This window comes from Gobio gobio (assembly GCF_949357685.1).
Source record: "Gobio gobio genome assembly, chromosome: 3".
NCBI lineage: Eukaryota > Metazoa > Chordata > Actinopteri > Cypriniformes > Gobionidae > Gobio > Gobio gobio.
The window spans coordinates 9,762,554-9,786,613 of NC_137099.1; the positions used below are offsets into that span (position 1 = coordinate 9,762,554).

The window sequence follows — 24,060 nt, forward strand, 5'->3', positions numbered from 1 at the left end:
TAATAACTAGGTACTAACCCAGTACCTACCCCTAAACCTAACCCATGTAGTGTAGTTACCGTATATTACCCAATACTTTCTTAGGTAAGTACACTGTAAGTACATGTACTGTAAAATAAAGTGCAACCATTCGATCTTTGTCCACATGTGCTGGTGTATAGATGTAGCTCTCTCTCTCTCTCTCTCTCTCTCACACACACACACACACACACACACACACACACACACACACACACACACACACACACACACACACACACACACACACACACACACACACACACACACACACACACACACACACACACACACACACACACACACACACACACACACACACACACACACACACACACACACACACACACACACACACACACACACACACACACACACACACACACACACACACACACACACACACACACACACACACACACACACACACTCTCTCTCTGTCACTGTCTCTCTCTCCTGCAAGTAGCAACACTTGGTTTTAATTAGGAAGAGCTGTGCAGGGCCAGTTACGCTTCTGTACAGCTGAGAACATCTGCGGTTTGCCTGAGCATACTACACACATACACACACACAAGCAGCTCGAGTTACACTGTGCACACATAGCAGAATTTCAGAACAAAGAAAAAACAGTATATTTATATCTTGTTTTTTTTTTACAGTGTACACTTTCCTCTCTTTTTGTAGTTTTTGTAAATTCTTTCAGCTATACTACCATTCTCCCTCATCAGTATCATCTGCTCAGCATCCCAGATAGTATAGAAGAACTCGATGTTGCAACAGAAACTATTGACTCTCTCTTTTCCAGTACTTTAGACACAGTTGCTCCTCTGCGCTTAAAGAAGATTAAAGAAAATAGTCCAACGCCGTGGTACAACGAGCACACCCGGGCCCTTAAAACAGCAGCCAGAAAAATGGAGCGCAGCTGGAAGAAAACAAAATTAGAGGTATTTCGTAATTCGTGGAAAGAGCACATGATCACATACAGAAAGGCTGTAAAAACTGCTAGATCTGCTTATTTCTCAACTCTCTTGGAAGAAAACAAACACAACCCAAGGTATTTATTCGATACAGTGGCTAAATTAACCAAAAATAAAGCTTCAACTTCTGATGATTGTAAACAGCACAGCAGTAATGACTTTATGAACTTCTTCACATGTAAGATTGATAATATTAGGAAAAATTTTTTAACCATGCAGCCGTCTAATACAGCATCACATCAGACAGAGCATTGTAGTGTCACTGAGGAAAAATTACACTCATTCACTGCTATTGGAGAAGAAGAATTGGCTAAACTCGTTAAATCATCAAAATTGACAACATGTATGCTCGACCCTATACCAACTAGGCTATTAAAAGAGATGCTACCAGAGGTCATAGATCCTCTTCTTAATATCATTAATTCATCTTTGTCATTAGGATATGTACCGAAAACTTTTAAGTTGGCTATTATTAAACCACTTATTAAAAAACCGCAACTTGATCCTACAGATTTAGTCAATTATAGACCAATCTCAAATCTACCCTTTCTGTCAAAAATACTTGAAAAGGCAGTGTCTTCACAATTATGTTCCTTTTTAGAAAGAAATGGTATCTGTGAGGATTTCCAGTCAGGATTTAGACCGTATCATAGCACTGAGACTGCTCTCGTCAGAGTTACAAATGATTTGCTCTTATCATCCGATCGTGGCTGTCTCTCTCTATTAGTGTTACTCGATCTTAGCGCTGCATTTGATACTATCGACCACAACATTCTTTTGAATAGACTCGAAAATTATGTAGGTATTAGTGGAATTGCATTATCATGGTTTAAATCATACCTATGCGACCGTTATCAGTTTGTAGTAGTAAATGAAGATATGTCACACCGATCGCAAGTTCAGTATGGAGTACCGCAAGGCTCAGTGCTAGGACCGCTACTCTTCACCCTGTACATGCTACCACTGGGAGATATCATTAGGAAGCATGGCGTTAGTTTTCATTGTTATGCTGACGATACTCAGCTCTATATTTCTTCACGCCCTGAAGAAACTTACCAATTCACAAGATTAACGGAATGCATAGCTGATATAAAACATTGGATGACTGGTAATTTCCTGCAACTCAATTCAGAAAAAACTGAATTTTTAATTATTGGACAAAAAAATCTCCACAAGTAGTAACCTAGAATACTGTCTAACACTTGATGGCTGCTCTGTCAAGTCCTCGTCGTCAGTGAGGTCACCTGGGTGTGCTCTTTGATACCAATCTTTCGTTTGAAAGCCACGTTTCTAGCATCTGTAAAACTGCTTTCTACCATCTTAAAAATATATCTAAATTACGGCACATGCTCTCAATGCAAAATGCTGAACAGTTAGTTCATGCGTTCATGACCTCAAGGCTAGATTATTGTAATGCTCTACTGGGTGGTTGCCCTGCTCGCTTAATAAATAAACTCCAGCTGGTCCAAAACGCAGCAGCTCGAGTTCTTACTAGAACCAGGAAGTATGACCATATTAGGCCAGTTCTGTCAACACTGCACTGGCTGCCTATTAAACATCGCATAAATTTTAAAATCTTACTTATTACTTACAAAGCACTAAATGGTTTAGCTCCCCAATACTTGAGCGAGCTCTTACCATATTATACTCCATCACGTCTACTGCGGTCTCAAAATTCTGGCCAGTTGATCATACCGAGAATATCCAAATCAACTGCAGGCGGTCGATCGTTTTCCTATTTAGCACCTAAACTCTGGAACAGTCTTCCTAACATTGTTCGGGAAGCAGACACACTCTGTCAGTTTAAATCTAGACTAAAAACACATCTCTTTACTGTGGCATACACATAAAACACTTTTTCAATGAAATGATTGTTAGGCTGCATTAACTAGGTCAGCCGGAACCGGGAACACTTCCCATAACACCTGATGTACTCGTTACATCATCAGAAGAATGGCATCTATGCTAATGATAGTCTCTCTGTTTTATCCCGAGGTTTACTGCAGTCAGCCGGATCCGGGCCGTATCCAGTTTAGATGGTGGACCTGCGCCCAGAGAAGACCAACACAGGACCCCGAAGTGTCTGGGAGACCGTGATTAGACTCCCCCTGAAACTGCCTCATCGACACGGCATCTCAATAAACCCGTCTCCAGCGTGTTGACTCAGATTGTTCGAATATTACAATTAAATAATACTTAAATCGATATGTCATCCTCAATAAACCCGTCTCCAGCGTGTTGCCTCCGATCATTCGAATATTGCACTTTAATAATTATTTAATCAACATCATCCTCAATAAACCCGTCTCCAGCATGTTGCCCCCGGTCCCTCGAATATTCTGATCTATTATGACCTCCGAGCTGTAAAACTGCCAGAATAATAATAATAATAATAATAATACGCTGTTTTTAATTGGCCAGAGGAGAACTGGCACCCCGACTGAGCCTGGTTTCTCCCAAGGTTTATTTTTCTCCATTAGGTCACCTAATGGGGTTTTGGTTTCCTTGCCACTGTTGCATCTGGCTTGGCGTGCTCAGTTGGGGACACTAAATTTTTCAACTAAACATCGAAATACATCTAAATAATAAACTAAATTAACCATTTAAACTAAATCACTGATCTAATTATTGATCTAAAGCCCACACTGTCACTGTATGATACTTGAAATTTTTCCAGAATGGCTATACAGCTGAATAAAATTATGCTGCATTATTTACCTGTTTAACACTGTAAAGCTGCTTTGAAACAATCTACATTGTTAAAAGCGCTATATAAATAAAGTTGACTTGACTTGACCATTCAAAAGTTTGGGATCAGTAAGATTTTACAGTGTTAAGTGTCACCTGCTCACCAAGAATCAAAAATACACTAAAACAGCAACATTGTGAATATTATTACAATTTAAAACTGTTTATATATATATTCTATCTTAAAATGTAATTAATTCAGGTGATGCAAAGCTGAATTTATCCTCATTACTCCAGTCTTCAGTGTCACATGATCCTTCAGAAATCTTTCTAATATGATGATTTGCTGCTCAACAACAACCAAAATTATTATTGTAAACAGTTAAAATATACATATTTTTATCATACGCATTTCTTCAATGAATAGAACGTTTAAAAGAACAGCATTAATTTCAAATAAAAATCTTTTTTAACATTACAAATGTCTTTACTGCCTCTTTTGATTAATTTAAGTTTACAATCCTTTAAAAAATCTTTCTGACAGACACATTTTAAACTGTAGTATCATATTTTGAACATGATATACAGTTGCAAGAAAAAGTATGTGAACCGCTTGCAGAATCTGTAAAAATGTGAATAATTTTAACAATATAAGAGAGATCATACAAAATGCACTATTTTTTATTTAGTACTGTCCTGAATAAGATATTTTACATAAAAAATGTTTACATATAGTCCACAAGACAAAAAAAAATAGCTGAATTTATTAAAATGACCCGATCAAAAGTTTATGAACAATTGATTCTCAGTGCGTTGTTCCCTGGATGATCCACGGCTGTTTTTTTGTTTTTGTTTTGTGATGGTTGTTCATGAGTCCCTTGTTTGTCCTGAGCAGTTAAACTGCCCAACGTTCATTTTGAGATGCATCTTTTCATACTGAGGAAAAATCGAGGGACTCAAACACAACTATTAAAAAAAGGTTGAAACATTCACACGATGCATTAAGAGCTGGGGGTGAAAACTTTTGAACAGGATGAAGAGGTCCAAATGTTTCTTATTTTGTCTAAATTTAAAAAAAAAATCATTTAGTCCTGCCCTTCGTAAGTAACAGAAGATACTTGCATGTTTCCCGGAAGACAAATTAAGTACAATTTACCTTTCAAAAAGTTTCCACCTCTAGCTCTTAAAGCATTGTGTTTCCTTCTGAAGCATCAGTGAATGTTTGAACCTTTTTTAGTAGTTGTGTTTGAGTCCCTCAATTGTCCTCAGTGTGAAAAGATGGATCTTAAAATCATACGGTCATTGCTGGAGAGGGTTCAAATATGCAAAAGATGCTGGAAAACTGAAGAATGTGCAGGACCTGGAGGATTTTTCTGAAGAACATTGGGCAGTTTAACTGCTCAGGACAAACAAGACACTCAAGAACAACCATCACAAAACAAAAAAACAGCCGTGGATCATCCAGGGAACGAATCAATGGTTCATAAACTTTTGAACTAGGTCATTTTAATAAATTCAGCATTTTTTTTGTCTTGTGGACTATATGTAAACATTTTTTATGTAAAATATCGTATTCAGGGGCCTGTTTCAGTAAGGAGGTTCAACCAACTCTGAGTTGACTTACTCTGAGAAGGGAAACTCTGAGTTTTGGGTTTCAGAACAGCTGAATTGAGGTAGTTCAATCAACTCTGGGTAGACTGACTCTGAGTTAAGCACATGCACTCCAACTATGAAAAGCCACGATCAATGGAGCTCCGAAATTACGATTCACCATGGCAACAGCACCCAACAAAAAGACGTTTGCATACTTCCGGGTCAATATGTAAGTTTAATTCTTAATTATTTTAATTAAGTTTAATTTTCATGGTATCCAAAAGGCAAAAAAAGAATGTGGCAGAAGCTAAAAATGAAAAATAAAAACATAATTCAATCAGCCAGGTAAAGCTTTAAGCATAAAATGTTCATGGGTGTTGGTTTAATGACTTTACAAACATTTGACATATTAATTAAATATCATTCAGTGTCCAATGTGCAGCAGCTTTTCCCACATACCCTTTTCAAAGTGATGACGTGCTTTAATGGTCATCAATATCGTAAATCCTGCAACGTTTTTTGTATTTATTTATTTTTTTAATGTATGTACATTTATAACACTAATACTTAGTATTATATTACTTTTGCATCAAATTACAAAAAACAAGTTACCGCTGCTGAGAGAGTTTCTAATACAGTGTCTATGGGAGTGATGGTGAAAATTAACATCTTTCTCTCTTTCCACTTCCGTTATCAAACTCACTCTATTTTTTCCCTCTTTTTGAAAGTTGTTAAATCACTATTGTGGAGTTTTTCTTTTGCTATTTGAGCAAATGGGGACACAAAAATATATATATTCAATTTATTCTTTCATTCACCGCTATAAAAGTTAACCCTATGACGACTTCCGTTCTGAGAAACCCAGAAATGTGAAAAGGGTCTATGCTTTTCACATAATGAAATTTTCTCTGATCCCACTTGTTACATTTATTAATTAGGGTAATGATATTAAACAGTTTACTTCTACTCAGACCAGCCAAACACCAGCACCACTGACAGATGAAGAGGAGATGGAGGAAGAATATTAACATCCAACAGGAAAAAGAATAAAGTATTTGTGGGAAATAAAGATGACCATAAAAAATGTAAATAAATGTATTTAACAGCTGTGGTGGTGGATATGGCATATATCTTGTACTACCATCTGGCAGTATCCTTCCCTTCCATTCCATACAGTTATCAGTTTTCAGAAAGTGTGATGATGGGAATATGAGTGTCATCAATGCATCCAACCACTGGAAATCCTAAAGGAAATTCTAATTATCAGGGATACTTCTAGAGGTTAATCAAGTGAACGTCAGGATCCTTCCTGTATAAAAGGACATGCCACTTTTGTCAGTTTGACAATGTCCCCATGATGAAAATATAAGCAATGAATGAATGTACCTCCACTGCAAAAAATGCTTTTCTTATTATGTATTTTTGTCAAGTGGCAGATAATTTAATTTGTTTTAAGTAAACTTCGCTTACTTTAGATTTAGATTACATTTATAATTTGTTGATATTTGTACTTGAAATACGACCAAAATACTCAGTAAAAAAAGCATTTGTGCAGTTTGAATGAATGAATAAACTATTTAAACACAGCTGGCGCTTTAAAAAAGGGGAGGAGACTGAAAGAAACTCTAGGTTTACCAAAGAAAACCTGCTCCTGACCAGGTTAGGTTCACAGAGTAAGTTACCCTGGTAACTGACTCTGAGTATAAGTTACCTCTCTTTTAGAAACGGGCTTGACTTACCCTGCTTTCTCGGGTTTGACATACCTCCCATTCAGAAACAGAAAACCCAGAGTTTCCCTTATTTCAGGGTTAACATACTCAGAGTTTTCACTTAACCTCCTTTCTGAAACGGGCCCCAGGACAGTACTAAATACAAAATAACATGCATTTTGTATGATCTCTCTTATTTAGTTAAAATTATTCACATTTTCACAGATTCTGCAAGTGGTTCACATACTTTTTCTTGCAACTGTATATAATAAAATATATTTTTGCCTTCCCTTTTGCCTCTCAAACAAATGTATCTTTTTTAAGAAAGCTCAGATTTTTTCCTAGAAAAACAAACACAGGATTTTTGCAGTGCATATGAGTGACTACATCTATGCAAGCCATGATGACACATCTAAGACATTTACAGTAGCGCCCCGTGGAGGAAAACAAGGAATTATTAGTGTGAGTGGTGGAAACGAGAAAGTGTGTGAGAGAGAGAGACTAATCCGCACAAACAGGATTGAGCGGTGAAGAGCAGCTGCTGCCACAGGCATTGCACCATGGGATACAATAATGGGGTTTCATTACACTGCAATTTCTCTTAAATAAGCCTTTTCATCTTTTATGAGCTCAATTTCCCCAGCAGAGAAATAACACTGGAAGAGACCGGTGTGCAAGCTGGTATGAGTTTACACACGTGTGTACATTTGGACACGTATGTGAGAGAACACAAACAGGGTTGATGGGAGAAAAAGGTTGTGTGTGGGGGGATATAATAGTTTGCCTTTGAATGCTTGAAGGTGCCTACAAATCTGAATTATCCACACTCAACATAGCACAGACACAATGTCACACTCATGCATGCAGAAAAACACATCCAAATATCAAACACTCACAAGAAAGATGACAAAAACATCCTTCACAAGCAAATGTATAATATATTCAGCTGTTTGCCAAGCCCTGCAACAATCCTGAAAGCCCTAGCAACCACTCTGAACATCCAAGCAACACCTATAACAACCTAGCAACCACCCACAGCAACATGCAGAATGCCCTAGCAACCACCCAAAACACCACAGCAACAGCCAGAATCCTTTAGAAATGCCTTAGCAACCAACCACCCAAAACACCTTAGCAACGCTCAAGAAGCAACTCTGAACATCTCAGCAGCACCAAAAACACCCACAACATGCAGAACACTCTAGGAACGACTTAGTTACCAAACCAAACACTCTAGCAACCATCTAGAATCCCTTAGCAGCAACCCTGAACATCCCACAGCAACACCCAGAAACCTCTAGAAATGTCTTGGTTACCAACCACCCAAAATACGTTAGCAACGCCCTAGCAGCAACCCTGAACATCTTGGCAACACCAAAAATAACCTAGCAACATGCAGAACACCCTTGCAACCACCCAACAACAAAGCAACACACAAAACCCTCTAGGAACACTTTAGTTAATCCCCTTGCAACGCCCTAGCCACCACTCTGAACATCCCAGCAACACTTAAAACAACCTATCAAAGTCCAGAAGGCCATAGCAACCAGTCAAAAATACCACAGCCAAACCTAAATTCCTCTAGAAATGCCTGTTCTACAACCCAGAACACCCTAGCAGCCACCTAAAACACCCTAGCAACCACCCAGAAACCATAGCAATATACAGAACACTCCAAACCACCCAAAACACCACAGCAAAATCCAAAATCTTCTAGAAATGCCTTAGCTACCACCCAAAACACCCTAGCAATGACCCAAACCCCCTTAGTAACGCCCTAGCAGCAACCTCGAACATCTTGGCAACTCCAAAAATAACCTAGCAAAATGCAGAACACCCTTGCAACCACCCAACAACGAAGCAACACCCAGAACCCTCTAGGAACACCTTAGCTAATAGCTACCAACAAAAACACTCTAGCAATCATCTAGAATCACCTTGCAACGCCCTAGCAACCACTCTGAACAACCCAGCAACACCTAAAACAACCTATCAAAGTCCAGAATGCCATAGCAACCAGTCAAAAATACTACAGCAACACCCAAAATCCTCTAGAAATGCCTGTTCTGCCACCCAGAACACCCTAGCAACCACCCAGAAACCATAGCAATATGCAGAATCCTCTAGAAATGCCTTAGCTACCACCCAAAACACCCTAGCAACGACCAAAAACCCCTTAGCAATGCCCTAGCAGCAACCCTGAACATCCTAGCAACACTTAAAACACCCTAGCAATGTTCCAGATGCCCTAGAAAACCACCAAAACACCACAGCAGTGCCTTCTAGGGATCCATTCAGAACCACTGTTTAGGACCACTGTGACCTGGCATCCATCCACAACACTTCAGCATTAAAGGTGGGTTTTTCAAGTAAATGTTCTGCAGAAAAATAAAAAAATCTAGTTATAGGTCACATATTCTGATAAAACCCAATTTGGCTAGTGTATTGCACTTTTGCATAAAAGTAAAGGTAAATGGCCTGAAAGCAATCAGCAAATGAGAAATTAAGAGCATTTTCACATGAACTCCTGCCCAGAAAACACATACAGCTGCTAATGATGCGACTGGCAGAATAAACCTCTTTCTGAGAGACTCGAGCCGAGCCAAAACTCTGAACTCCATAAGCTAGCGTCCAGAACTCCAGCCAAACCTTTCACAGGGATCACGCTTGACTGAGGAAAACCTTTGTCTTTCAACGTTTCGCAATATCACGGAGGAAAACATTAGCCAGACTGAAATTATGCGCCTTGAGGACAAGAAAAGTGGACCCTTGGGTGATGGATATATTACCTTAAAGGTTTGCAGAATGCTTGTAAATTACAATGAATAAATATGCTGGCTATTTTTGTATTTGGATATAAATGACCTGTATTACCCTGACAGCGGTTAATGCTAAAGTAAACGTCTGAAATTGCTCCCAACTTCACTCGCATTAGCGATGACCCGGACTGAAAAATCCATTACCCAAAAACCCTCCAAAAACAATCCCTTTGATGGAAATTGTTGATGAAATGTGCATGCAATTTACAGCTTTAAGGATTAAAATTGAAAACTTTATATAATTTGGTTTAAACTAAATATAAGCAACCACATATACTCACTATTTCGGATTCAAAATTGATGCACTTTTTTGTTAAATTATTATTAATTACTCTTGTTTAGTTTTTTTTATTACTGTGGTTTTATTTTGAATGTTAAAGCTGCACTATGTAACTTTTCCATCCACTAATCTCTCTGTGATTTGATTTGATTTGATTTTAAATCCAGTTAAACAGCACTGACTTAATCAACAACACTAACGTGCAAATCAGCTGAGCCCATTCAGTTAAAATACTTTTCAAACAACAAGTCGCCAACATTTATCATGGATTTACTGTGGTAACACTACCTGTAACTGTGGTATTTTGTCAGAAATGTAGGTTAATATCTAATTTTATTTCATTTGTAATGCAGACATGTATTAAATGAGTAATAAAGGCCAAATTGCTGACTATTTTTGTCATAAACTTGCAGTTTTGTGCATTTGTATTTATATGTTTATAGACTAAATACCTTAAAGCCATTCTAGATATAGATATATATATATATATATATATTTTTTTTTTTACTTTTTGCCTTGTGTGCACTGGAAAAAATGCTGTCATTTAGTATTTTTGTCTTGTTTCTAGTATAAATATATAAAAAAAATTCTTAAATCAAGATGCATTTACGAGATAAGTAAAATGACATTAGATATTTTTTCTTGTTTTCTGGAAAATAAAATGAAATTGAAGTGAGTTTTTGGTTAAAACAAGCAAATATATCTGCATAAAATAATGTTTCTGTTTGGAATCTTGTTTCTGTCCCAAACAGAAACAAGATTATTTTTCTAATCCATAAATTAATAATAATTTAGTTTGTTTCAAGCAAAAACTCACTTCATTTTGGCTCATTCTAAGGTAATAAAAACATAACAGTACATCATGTAAGGTCTTTATACACCACTGAAAACATAGTTATGCATATTATACTGCATTTATGTCAATAGATCCTCATAAACACTACACACTGCACCTTTAAATTCATTCCGTTTCTAAAACAAGATAAACCGTATATAGTATATATATATCCATTTAAATAGGAATAAAAAAGGACAAAAAGAAATGAAAAAGGACAAAAAGAAACAGACACTGAACCACAGGCCAACACAGAAAAATTGAAAGGGTAACTTAAAGAACAAAACGAAAAAGCGAGAGAGAAAGATAAAGAAATAAATAGAGGGGAAAAGGTCTGGATGGAGGATAAAAGATGGCAGCAAAGCACGACACTATGAGATGTGGGTAATGAAAACCAATCAGCTTTCAGCAGCGAGGAGATTAGCGCAGTGGCAGTGGCGCTGAAGCCAATACTCCACCCTAATGAAATGTAATTGGAAACGGGCGAAAACTTCCCATTGTGGAGCACAGAAATATCCCTCATGTTTCAGAGGGCGGTGGAAAAGAGAGAGGATAAGTTATCGGGGTCATCCATGGCCAATACTGGGAAATGTGTAGCTATAGGGCTTTATTTTGCACTGAAGGCAATCGGTTTCCACTATGTTCAGAAATACAGACCAACACCTTAAAAAGTCTCAGTATAACCTTTAGTCTTCGTCTATAAGGCTTTAAGAACAGTTGCAACACAGTATTTCATAATCTAAGCTAACCAAGCCATATATGCACAGAAAAAGCACTTTAAGTCATTGCCAGTGTAAAGACTCTATGCAGTCCCAGTATAGTATGCTAGATTGTGGTAGTTCGCTCCATCCTAGCACTCAGAGCCGGTCTGTAAGATGGGGAATTGCTGATTTTGTGCACATATTTGTGCTGGTCAGACTTGTATAATTGAGCTGGGTGCTAAAACTACAAGATGTAGTTAATTTTATCCGGACATTATTTTGAGGGAAGTTTCTGGTAGATGTGTGTTTCCGTACCTAAATCCATGCTCTTAGAGGACTTGTTGTTGGAGTATTCTGGGACTTTCTGTCGTTGAGGGTATTGTTGGTTGGTGGGGTGGTTCATATAGGAAGCAGGCTCCCTTTCAGTCCTACAACACAGAAAATCACACTTGTTAATGGCATATGCATTCTCTGCCAATTGTTTTTCACAAGTCAGTTTGGTTGAAAATCCTGTAACACGGTAGTAATAAAACACAAACAATACAAAAGTTAGTTAAAATGTTTCTGAATGAAGTCTCTTATGTTCACCAAGGCTGCATTTATTTGATTAAAAAACAGTAAAAAAAGTAATATTATGAAATACTATTGCAATTTAAAAGAACGGTTTTCAATTTGAATACATTTTAAAGGTCCCATGACATGAACATTTCACTTTATGAGGTTTTTTAACATTAATCTGAGTTCCCCTAGCCGGTCTATGGTCCCCCAAGTGGTTAGAAATTGCGATAGGTGTAAACCAAGTCTGCTCTGCCTCATCAATCAAAGAACATTGTCTTTATAATGTTCGACGCTGTCAATCACACGTCGCGAGTATATCTGCACACTTGACCAAACTGCCGTTATAATGAATGACGCTGTTATGCTGCACAACGACGCTCTAACTGTATTCATATCAATATTGTGCTGGCAGTTAGTTGTGGTGAAAGCTTTTGTGAGAGAAATACACTCACCTAAAGGATTATTAGGAACAACTGTTCAATTTCTCATTAATGCAATTATCTAATCAACCAATCACATGCAGTTGCTTCAATGCATTTAGGGGTGTGGTCCTGGTCAAGACAATCTCCTGAACTCCAAACTGAATGTCAGAATGGGAAAGAAAGGTGATTTAAGCAATTTTGAGCGTGGCATGGTTGTTGGTGCCAGACGGGCCGGTCTGAGTATTTCACAATCTGCTCAGTTACTGGGATTTTCATGCACAACCATTTCTAGGGTTTACAAAGAATGGTGTGAAAAGGGAAAAGCATCCAGTATGCGGCAGTCCTGTGGGTTAAAATGCCTTGTTGATGCTAGAGGTCAGAGGAGAATGGGCCGACTGATTCAAGCTGATAGAAGAACAACTTTGACTGAAATGACCTCGTTACAACCGAGGTAAGCAGCAAAGCATTTGTGAAGCCACAACACGCACAACCTTGAGGCGGATGGGCTACAACAGCAGAAGACCCCACCGGGTACCACTCATCTCCACTGCAAATAGGAAAAAGAGGCTACAATTTGCACAAGCTCACCAAAATTGGACAGTTGAAGACTGGAAAAATGTTGCCTGGTCTGATGAGTCTCGATTTCTGTTGAGACATTCAGATGGTAGAGTCAGAATTTGGCGTAAACAGAATGAGAACATGGATCCATCATGCCTTGTTACCACTGTGCAGGCTGCTGGTGGTGGTGGTGTAATGGTGTGGGGGATGTTTTCTTGGCACACTTTAGGCCCCTTAGTGCCAATTGGGCATCGTTTAAATGCCACGGCCTACCTGAGCATTGTTTCTGACCATGTCCATCCCTTTATGACCACCATGTACCCATCCTCTGATGGCTACTTCCAGCAGGATAATGCACCATGTCACAAAGCTCGAATCATTTCAAATTGGTTTCTTGAACATGACAATGAGTTCACTGTACTAAAATGGCCCCCACAGTCACCAGATCTCAACCCAATAGAGCATCTTTGGGATGTGGTGGAACGGGAGCTTCGTGCCCTGGATGTGCATCCCACAAATCTCCATCAACTGCAAGATGCTATCCTATCAATATGGGCCAACATTTCTAAAGAATGCTTTCAGCACCTTGTTGAATCAATGCCACATAGAATTAAGGCAGTTCTGAAGGCGAAAGGGGGTCAAACACAGTATAAGTATGGTGTTCTGAATAATCCTTTAGGTGAGTGTAGCTCTGCAATGACGAGATCACTGCATTCACGCGATCAACAGACTGTCTGTGTACTCAATGCTCATCACTGCAGCCTTTCATGTGATGGGAAAATATCTAAAAATAATGATACAATCAACACTTTCACGATTCGTTAATCTTGACAGCTGTAAAAGTAAAAAAAACGTAGTAAAAGTATTCGAGAGTGGTTCCATGTGTAATACGCATTTCAAATGCAAAGATGTCAGCCAATCACAACAGTGGGCGTTTACACTGAAGTCTCACAGCAGCCAATCACAGCAGTGGGCGTTTACACTGAAGTCTCACAGCAGATACGCCCCTTCAAACAGAGCATTCAAGCTAGAGGGCTAAATTATGACATTTTATGATGTAAAAAAAAATCATACTAACAATATAAGTACACCTCAGGAAACATTATAAAATAATTAAAAAAAAATCCACATCATGGGACCTTTAAAATGTAATTTATTCCTGTGAGAACAAGATCATTTTCAGCATCATTACTCCAGTCTTCAATGTCACATGATCCTTCAGAAACCATAATAATATGCTGATTTGCTGCTCAAGAAACATTTCTGATTATTATCAATGTTGAAAACAGTTGCACTGCTTCAGTTTCAAAGAACAAAATAACTTTAGTTGAACTTTTGTAACATTATAAATGTCTTTACCGTCATTTTTGATCAATTTAATGCGTCTTTGCTGCATATAAATATTAATTTATTTTTAAGATCTCTCCGACTCCAAACTTTTGAAAGGTAGAAATTAGTTAATATTTAATATCTAATGGAGATACACTAAACTATGTATTGATATGATTTAGTATTAAGAGTATTTGCAATCAACATTCATTTAATTTCTGTCCATCATTTCTTATATGATTGTTTATCTGTGTGTGTGCATGTGAATATGTAAGTACATTAAGCAAATAAGAATATGTAAGTGGATAAAATTGAGTATTTTAATGAATATTTGATGGCACATCTAGATAATGGCATCAATAATTCTTCTACATGGTTTCATTGTGTTTCCAAGTCTTTGAAATAAGCCTTCAGGATACTGAGTGTTGATCAAAGTACCAGATTATCTGGTTTCATGATATGAGCTCTCAAAGAAATTCTATGATCTACAGTTATTATCTCTGATGTTACTCTGAGCTCTATAACTAACCGATCTTGTTGGTGTTTGTGCGGAGGGTTTGTTTCCAGCAGGTCCTGATCAGAGGGTGGAGGGGGGAAATCGTCGTAGTCATCGTAGTCCTCCTCCGGCAGTTCCAGTCTTTCATCAGAGGATCTGTATGGAGCTGTTTGAAAGTATGAGTTTTAATATTATATACCATTATTAAAGCTGATGTCAGTCACACAAAAAAAGCATGTATGGTTTCAGAAGGCTTGTGTTTTTTGTCAGTTTTAGAGCTCAACAGCCGCAGTTCACTTCTATTTTATGGAAAAGACCAATGACTGACTAACATCTCCTTTTGCATTCCACTGAGAAATATAAAGTCATACAGGTTTGACATGAGGGTGAGATATTTCTTCCCGAAAACCTGAAAATCAAATCAAAGAGACACTTGACCACGTTCACTCAATTGTGAATCATCTACCATGTGAGAAACACACACACACACACACACACGGCTGTGTTTGAGACCTTCTCAAAGACCACACACAGTTCAGATCAATGTCAGCACTAACATTAAAATATCTCCATTACTACTGTCCCAGTTTCTTCCACCATTTAGACATTTTTCGTAAAGCGAGTCCAGAGTGACTGTGTCGTATGCAGTGACATGAAATATTAATGCTGGTACTGGCAAAAACAAGTGATTAAAAACTATACCTCGTTAAAAACTCAACGAAATGGCATTTGTACGAGTTCTGTTTGAAATTTTTCAGATTTTTACCAAATCTGACTGAAACGAGTGTGGAAAGAAATCTGAATTTAAAATGAGATGTGTGTAAATATCACTTGCCTCTTTGTGCGACTAAAGTACAGTCACATACTTTGACGGACAAGAGACGCTAATCAGTAAACAATGGTTTCCAAAAAACACGGAAAAAGCCTTTTGTGTTGGCACGGCAACTCTCTGGAGAGCGCGGGGAAAGAATAGTGTGAATTTAAAACAGTTTGTTATCCGTTCTCGAGCGCTCGGCACAATTGCGAGTATGCTAATAAGGCCCACTTAGAATCCATTTCATCAGCTTAATGATTTCAAGGTCAGGCCGCGATGCATAAAAACGGAAGGGAATGTAGCAAAAATATCGTCATTGGCTTTTTCATCCCTATTGATGAGATGGGCAGATTTCCAACTTGTATAACTCGAAAAAGCTAATGGAAAGCTACGCTGGCATGGAAAATGAGGCGGCAGAGAAATGAACTCATTTTGTCCTCTTACAGAGGAGCAAAGCTCTCTTCACGTGGTGTTGATGATGAACGCATGCTTTCTGTTGCTGAGCACTGATCAATTTCATTTGGTTCTTTAACAGTGAGAGAATTGAGATGAGAGTACTTAACATTATACAAAAGCAATTACTTTTATCATTTGGTGTGCTTTTAAAAATGCACTCAATAAGTAAAGGTGCATTCACACAGAGCCTGATTTGGCGCCCACCATTGTGATCATGCGAAACAATGGGACCCACCACATTGGAAACTGCAGCTGTCCAGGAAGCCTAGTAGGAGCCAGAGCATGTGAGCGAAGCGGAGCGGTGTGACGCTCTGCTCGACATTTCACTCTATGCCAGTGCAATCCGCTCAATCCTTCACGCCCACAAGTAAACGCTATGGTAAAACGATGTTCACTCAAATCCCACTCCGACATAACATTTCTCTCTGTTTCTCTCTGTTTGTGATGAACTTCTTAAATAAATGTCTCATTACAGTGGGCCTATAGAAAACAGTTATGATATTTGGGGTTTTAAAGCAACATTGTACACATCGCTATGATCAGATGCTTTCTTAAATGCGGTTTTCTCACCGCTGTTATTTTTGTTTTATTTTTATTTTGTTATTGAGAAAAAAAGCATGCAGCACATAATTTTCATTCTCACCAGTGAGGACGGCATCAGGATGTCCGTTAATAATATATCGCTTCAACTGTATTTTTAAACTTTTTTTTGGCCGCAGGTATACATCTCCTCAACCACCACCAATATGCAGCATCCACCTGGATGATATTTATTTATTTATAATTCAAAAAAAATAAAAAATTAATACTGTCCTGTGTGTTCTGTGCTAGATTAACTGAGACTTGTTACCGCACTTGCATACTGTTGACCTTGACTGTTCTAGTTGCTTCTATTGCTCTCATTTGTAAGTCGCTTTGGATAAAAGAGGCTGCTAAATGACTAAATGAAAATGTAAATGATATATTGTGCCAGAACGCCCATCACACACCAGCTGATTGGTGGAGAGGAGTGATGAAGCCAATCGTATATATATATATATATGGGGATGATTAGGAGGCCATGATGGACAGGGGCCAATGGGCAAATTTGGCCAGGATGCCGGGGTTACACCCCTACTCTTTATCGAAGGACATCCTGGGATTTTTAATGACCAAAGAGAGTCAGGACCTCGGTTAAACGTCTCATCCGAAGGACGGACTTTAAGACCTGACGCACGGATCCATTATACTGTTACACATGCGTTTTCTTTCTCAACTGGTTACGTTCTCTTAAAACATAACTGACTATGTTTATGTGTATACTCGGCAAAACAGGCATTTTGACATTATTTTGTGCGTTTTTTACCGTTTAAGTGCAATAAGCAGCGAAAAAGAACTCAGTTTAGTACAGAGAGATGGCTTTATGTGCAAAATCTGCAGGAATGAGTAAAATGATGCGCAATACACGCAATCCTACGGCGAAATTCAAGCCCAGTAAGACCAACAATATTAATCCAGAGCAAATAAAACGAGTGAGTGAGGGGAGGCGGGTTTGTTTTTTCAACTTGCTGTCAGAGAAAGGGAAAGCGCAGCTGGTATTGTCTATATATTCTGTGGAATATTATTATCGGAAGCATTTCAGATATTTCAGTATCGATATGTAAGGGAAAAAAAAAAACATTATTTTTGACAACACTACATTGCACGTAGTTTATTATTTCAGATGCATTTTTTAAAAGACTACAATTGAAAAATGTATATATTATATATCAAATGCAACCTGCCAAGTGACTGCATTACACGCCACTGAAATCCACCCGCATTTGGCAGGTTGGTGGGTGTTAATGTCAAGCCCTGTTTGAACTCCATAACCTATTGTCGAACCAGCATATCACAAAGGGCATTCTGGGTTGAGTGAGCGGCCCTGAGCAGACTGAGCGAGCAGAGAGGAATCTTCAGAAAGGCAGAAGGAAATATTACCGCTCACATGCTCTGATAGGAACTAACAGTATATAGCAACTTGATGTGACCTCCAGCAATTTAATCAATGCATGTGAGCACTTACCAGGAGCAGCTTCGTACATACGGTTGTTCGCTGTGGATGGTGGTAAGGAACTGTTGGTGTGGTTGCTGTTAGGATGATGATGATGAACAGGAGAGTCGTTTCTTGAGACAGTTTGACTGGCTTCCTGAATTTCCTAGAAGAGAGCGACAATTTATAGAGAATTAATTTTAGACAATTTATAGACTTATACAAAATAAGAAGATGCTGATGGGGAGAAGGTCTTGACAACAAACACAGACATTTTTGAAGTATGGTGACCAACTTCCATATTTTTTTCCATGTTGGGTACATGCTGTCAGAATGTCAACAAGTGGAACATTTTCCATGCAGTACAATAAAACAAGGTTAAGGAATTGGAGTTCACTCAAACATGGTTTACTTACCCTCAACCTTTTTCTACACATGCATGTACGAAACACATATTGCAATTTACATTCAAGTATATTAAAATATGGAACGTAAAGAATGGTTTTTTTTGTTGCATGTCTTAATAAAAATACAGTACAGCTGTGCATTGTTTGTTCACAGAGCATTAACTAAAGTTAAAGGGGTCATGAACTGAGAAATCCCTTTCCCTTGAGCTTTTGATATATAAAAGGTCATGGTAATATAAGAATATCCTGCAAGTTTCAGAGCTGAAAATTTCCTTGTTAGTCAAAGAAAAGCTTTTATTGACATCAGGCCCAGCAAACGATCGATCTCAGAATGTGCCAAGCTGTGACGTCAGAGTGTGGTGAAATGCCACCTCAACAGAAGAAGAAGAACGCCCGATTCTTTAGCCCCGCCCACCGACTTGTGCGTGACATGTTATAGATAAATAACATATAGGCCTACGTGGAGCTAAACCGGATCAAACTTCCAAGCAATAAACATGCCGCATAAGCTTCATTTGGATTCCAATATTATGAATGCATGGATGAACTTTATTTTTAATGAATAGCTCACGTGGGGAAGACATTGCGCGTTTGTTCCTTCATTTAACCACGGATTCGTTTGTAAACAAGAGACTGGATTTGCAGACAGAATGAGATTACATGAATGAATGAAGCAACACACTTATGTGAGTAAAACATGTTTTTTATATGTGATAGTATTGCATTGTTACAGATAATTTGATATCTACTGATGATGTGTACATGTCTAACTGAACATAACTTGTCACAGGCTGGACAATCCTTTATTTGAGGTGTTGTTGGTTCATTGTGCTGCGATTCGTGATCAGACTCTGACATTTATGGGCCAGGGCTTGCAAAGCCCAACATCCAGGGGCTATGTGTTTTCCAGACGGGCTAACAAAACGTATCACCGGCCTGCCGGTGACATTCACTCTTTTGAATTTCACTCCACGTTGTTCACTCTCTTGACTTGATATTTGAAGGAAAAATACATTCACAGAAATTTTGATCATGCTGATTTGTCTGACTCTGCAGTGAGGCTTGTGCGTGCGGGCGCGATGCACGGTTCACGGTTAAATCCACCGATCGGGCGAGCCAAGTAATAAAAAACAACATAACATAACATAAAATAACATTCCAATTAATTGTGGGTGGATGAGAGATAAATCATTGTGTTTGACGGATAGAAATTTTGCGAGCCCTGTGGAACGAATCATTCCAGTTGCCGTTTTCCCACACGCTTTCAAAACAATTCCTCACGTGTACTCATGGGGGAGCCAAAGCTCATTATAATATGCAAAGCTTATCCAATCATAGCAGTGGGCATTTGCTTCCAAGTCTTATGAGTGGCACGCCCATAAATACCAAGCGTTCCATGAGAGAGCCTCAAAACCAGGGTAGAAATAGCCTATTACTTATTCATTACGATATTTTTGAATGTAAAAACCATGCGAACGTCATAAGTTGACCTCAGACAACAGTATAACATTTTTTAAAAAGTCAGTTCATGACCCCTTTAACAAATTCAACTTTTGATTTTAATAATGCATTAGTAAATGTTGAAATTAACATGAACTACGTGTAATAAATGCTGTAGAAGTGCAGCTCAATATTAGTTTATGTTAACTAATGTTAGCTAATGAACCTTATTGTAAAGTGTTACCAAAATATCTATATGGCAGCTTTGGTGAGCATAAAAGACTTCATTCAAAAACATCTTTAAAAAATGTTACGAATCCAAAACTTTTCAATGGTAGTGTACAATTGTGCATGTATTAGAAGGAAAACTGCAGAGACTTAAAGAGATCAACATCTCAGAAAAAAAAAAATATATATATTTAAAGAAAGAAACTGAGAACTACCCTGATCTAGAAAAAAAAAATTGAAAACAAACTGTAAAATGACAAAAGGATAAAAGCAACCCTATGACATAGTTAGAAATATTCATAAGCCAAAGGCATTCCTGTCAGACAGTAGTCAAGAAAGATACGGAAACATGTGTCAATATGAAGACGTAAGGCCACCGACTGATGCGTCCTGATGGATTCTTCTCAGGCGACAAAGGAGCTACAGCTGTCACTGTATGGATGGCTAACCCAGAGGAGGAGCACCGCAGACTTTATACTGTCATACAAACCACATGCTACAAACTCAAACACGCTACTCACAGCCCAGGCTGACTGGACGGACATGAAAGGTATTAGGATATCACCATATCAAAGTGTGCTTAAATGCATTCACACCGTACTATTCCACATGGCGGGGGAAAACAGATGAAAGCCCCGTTCTTTTGTTCCGACGTTAAGCCTCAGTCGGAGGACAGTCATTAGCGGGGATGATGGTTCTTTACATGTGGAAACGTCATTCTTGTCATCTGCCTCCTGCTCGCTGTCTCTCCAGACGCACAGGAATCATCAATGGACAGAAGGACTGATTCTCAGGCTCTCTTTCTCCTCAGAGATTATGTTTGTCATGAAAAATGACTCTAAAACCCCCTTCGCTGAGACTAACATTTCTTGCTGTCTTTTACTGTGATCTGTGACAATGGTTAACGTATGCATGTGTCTAACACACAAAAATAGAGAGCTGCCAGGAAAATATCAAAAGGTACTTGAAGACTGATGGGACCGCGACTGCTAGAATCCAGACGGAAGGAAAACTAAAAATGAAAGTCAATTTAAACAGTCGATATTATTGATTTACATGTTCACCTCCCACTGACTTCAGCCGCTGCATTGTCCTTATTAGTGGAGCTTGTTAAAGCAAGGATCACTATTACTATTGCTCACAACAAACCCCTGGCCGCTAGTACTAATCTTGCAAAACTAGTACTAATCTTGCATGCAAAACGCATGCAGCACTGTGAAACAGACATGAATGACATCTCAAATCATGTGGTTTGGTCAATAGAAGAATTAATTTTGCCTGGTGGACAATAAAATGCAACCACAAATTAAAAACAAGCACCTAATATCCTCCCAGAGCACCCTAGCAACTGCATAGCAAAGCCCCGACGAGCACTCACAGCACATTTGCATCTGAAGAAAATGTTAAAGCATCATTTCTCTTTGCATCAGTAAACATCAGTCTAGACTAGAGCATCATCATATTATGGCAAGCCACTTTGACTTTTTCATTCCCAGAATGCTTTAATTCAAAATTAAAAGGCCAATTTTTGATATCAGGAATTTCCCCTAGTCAAAATATGATATCAAAAATTCTTGATATCAACAATGGCGTCATCACTCGCAGAAATCGAATTCTTGAAATCCAGAATCGAATTTCAATTAGTAAAAACTATAATTCTTGATATCTGTAATTGTCTTTTTAGTAGTTAAATAAAAAAAAAGATAGGCTGCCATTCAAATTCAATTGTTGACATCAAGAAATTATTTCTTAGTTGAAATTCCAATTTCATATTTCAGAAATACAATTCTTACTTAGTAAAAATCATCATTTTTGATATCAATAACTTTGTTACTATAAAAATATGAATTATTGATATCTGTAAAGGTATTTCAACATGATACATTTGTTATTTCTGATATCAATAATTAGGAGAGTAATTTAATGGCTTTCTTACTAGTAACAATCACATTCACGATATCAGAAATGAACATCGTCACTAGTGACAATCGAATTGATATCAAAAATGAAAATGTTCAAGTGACCGATCACATCTTAATTTTTCAGTTGGCCAAATTGAATTTCTGTGAATTGATGCAATTTATTCACAGAAATTCAATTTGACCAACTAAAAAAAATCTTCAATTGGAGACTTTGTTGTTTACAGTGTAGCAGTTCAATTGTTGATATCAAGAACAGACATTTCCACTAGTAACCATGTAATCAGTGATATAAAAAATTATGATTTTTAAGAATTGTATTTCTGACATAGAAAATTGGAATTTCAACTAGTAAGTAAAAAACTTAATATTTAACTAGTGAAAATACAATTACATAAATCAAGAGTTATAGTTTTTACTAGCTGAAATGTAATTGTTGATATCAAGAATTGGTATTTGTGAGTGACGACGTCATTGTACTTAAAAATTTAAGGCAGCAACTTTTTTACAGTGTAGCACAAATGTTGATTCTTGAAATCAGCAATCAACTTGGATGTTTATGTCAGTTCAACTTAAATTACATTAAACTGACTTAAACAAGGAGTTGAATCTTGTATAACTTATTAAAAAAGTTGAAAATTGCTTTACTTATTTTGATGAGTTAAAGCAATGTAAAAACATATGTTGTCATACCTTATTGATCGTATCATTTTTTTAAAGTATAGTGGAAATGTAATTCCTCCTCATACCAAAAATGGCCATTAGTAATAGAAATCTAAATCCTGATATCAAGAATTAGCATTTTTGTGAGTGATGACGTCATTGTTGATATCAAGAAATAAACCTTTCACTAGTGTAAATGTAATTACTCATATCAAAAACTAGCATTTTAATTAGTAAAAATGTAATTGTTGATATCAAGAATTCATATCCTGGGAATGAATAAAGGTCAAAACGGCTTGCCGTAATCGTAATCTCATTCAGTGAAATATCATCTTGATTTTAGGAGTACAACTCCCACAACACCACACACCAATAACCTCTCTGACATCTTCAAAGACTGTGTGATGCACGTCTTAATCAGACAACAATCACAAGGGAGCTTGGGTCCACCGTCGAAGACAAAGAGCCAACAAAACAAGACCCTAAACCCATGGACGTCTCCTCCTCCTCCTCCTCCACACACGGGCAGCAGTGAGGGTGAGCTGAGGTTAGGAACCCTCAGGGTAGCCCCGGGCAGCCTTTCATTAAAACCCAAAATTTGCCTTTCATTCATGGAACCCACGGTGTAATCTGATTAACTTGCTGAGCAAGAGGAGATCCAGCGAGGTAACGGGATTAGATATCAGACTGGGCGGGAGAAACAGGAAGGAGAAGAACATGGAGGAAGGAGGAACAAAGATGGTGGCTTCACATGAAATTATTGTACTCTAAAGTACCCTACCGTGCAAAAGACTTAAGAAATTAATACTTTTATTCAGCAAAGATGCATTAAACGTATCGAAAATGACTGCACAGATTATTTTATTATTTCATTAAACGCTCTATTTATTAACGAATCCTTAAAATAAATGCATCGCAATTTCAACATTGATATTAATAAGAAATGTTTCTTGAGCAGCAAATCAGCATATTATTATGATTTCTGAAGGATCATGTGACTAAAGACTGGGGTAACTTTCCATCACAGGAATAAATTACATTATAAAATATATTCAAATAGAAAACAGTTATTTTAAATTGCAATAATATTCCACAATATTACTGTTTTTACTGTATTTTTTATCAAATACATGCAGCCT

The 24,060-nt window shown here is 37.8% G+C and overlaps 1 protein-coding gene across 1 annotated transcript in view; it reads right to left on the reverse strand.

Annotated features, from left to right (window-relative positions):
• The window catches only part of pard3ba (par-3 family cell polarity regulator beta a), a 277,652-nt gene that overhangs the window by 86,908 nt on the left and 166,684 nt on the right, over positions 1-24,060 (reverse strand). The window contains exons 13-15 of the mRNA XM_079811668.1: positions 18,298-18,430; positions 15,017-15,149; positions 11,936-12,048 (exon numbers count right to left, since the gene is read on the reverse strand). Coding sequence (XP_079667794.1) covers positions 11,936-12,048; positions 15,017-15,149; positions 18,298-18,430 — 379 coding nt within the window. The remainder of the gene's footprint in view (positions 1-11,935; positions 12,049-15,016; positions 15,150-18,297; positions 18,431-24,060) is intronic.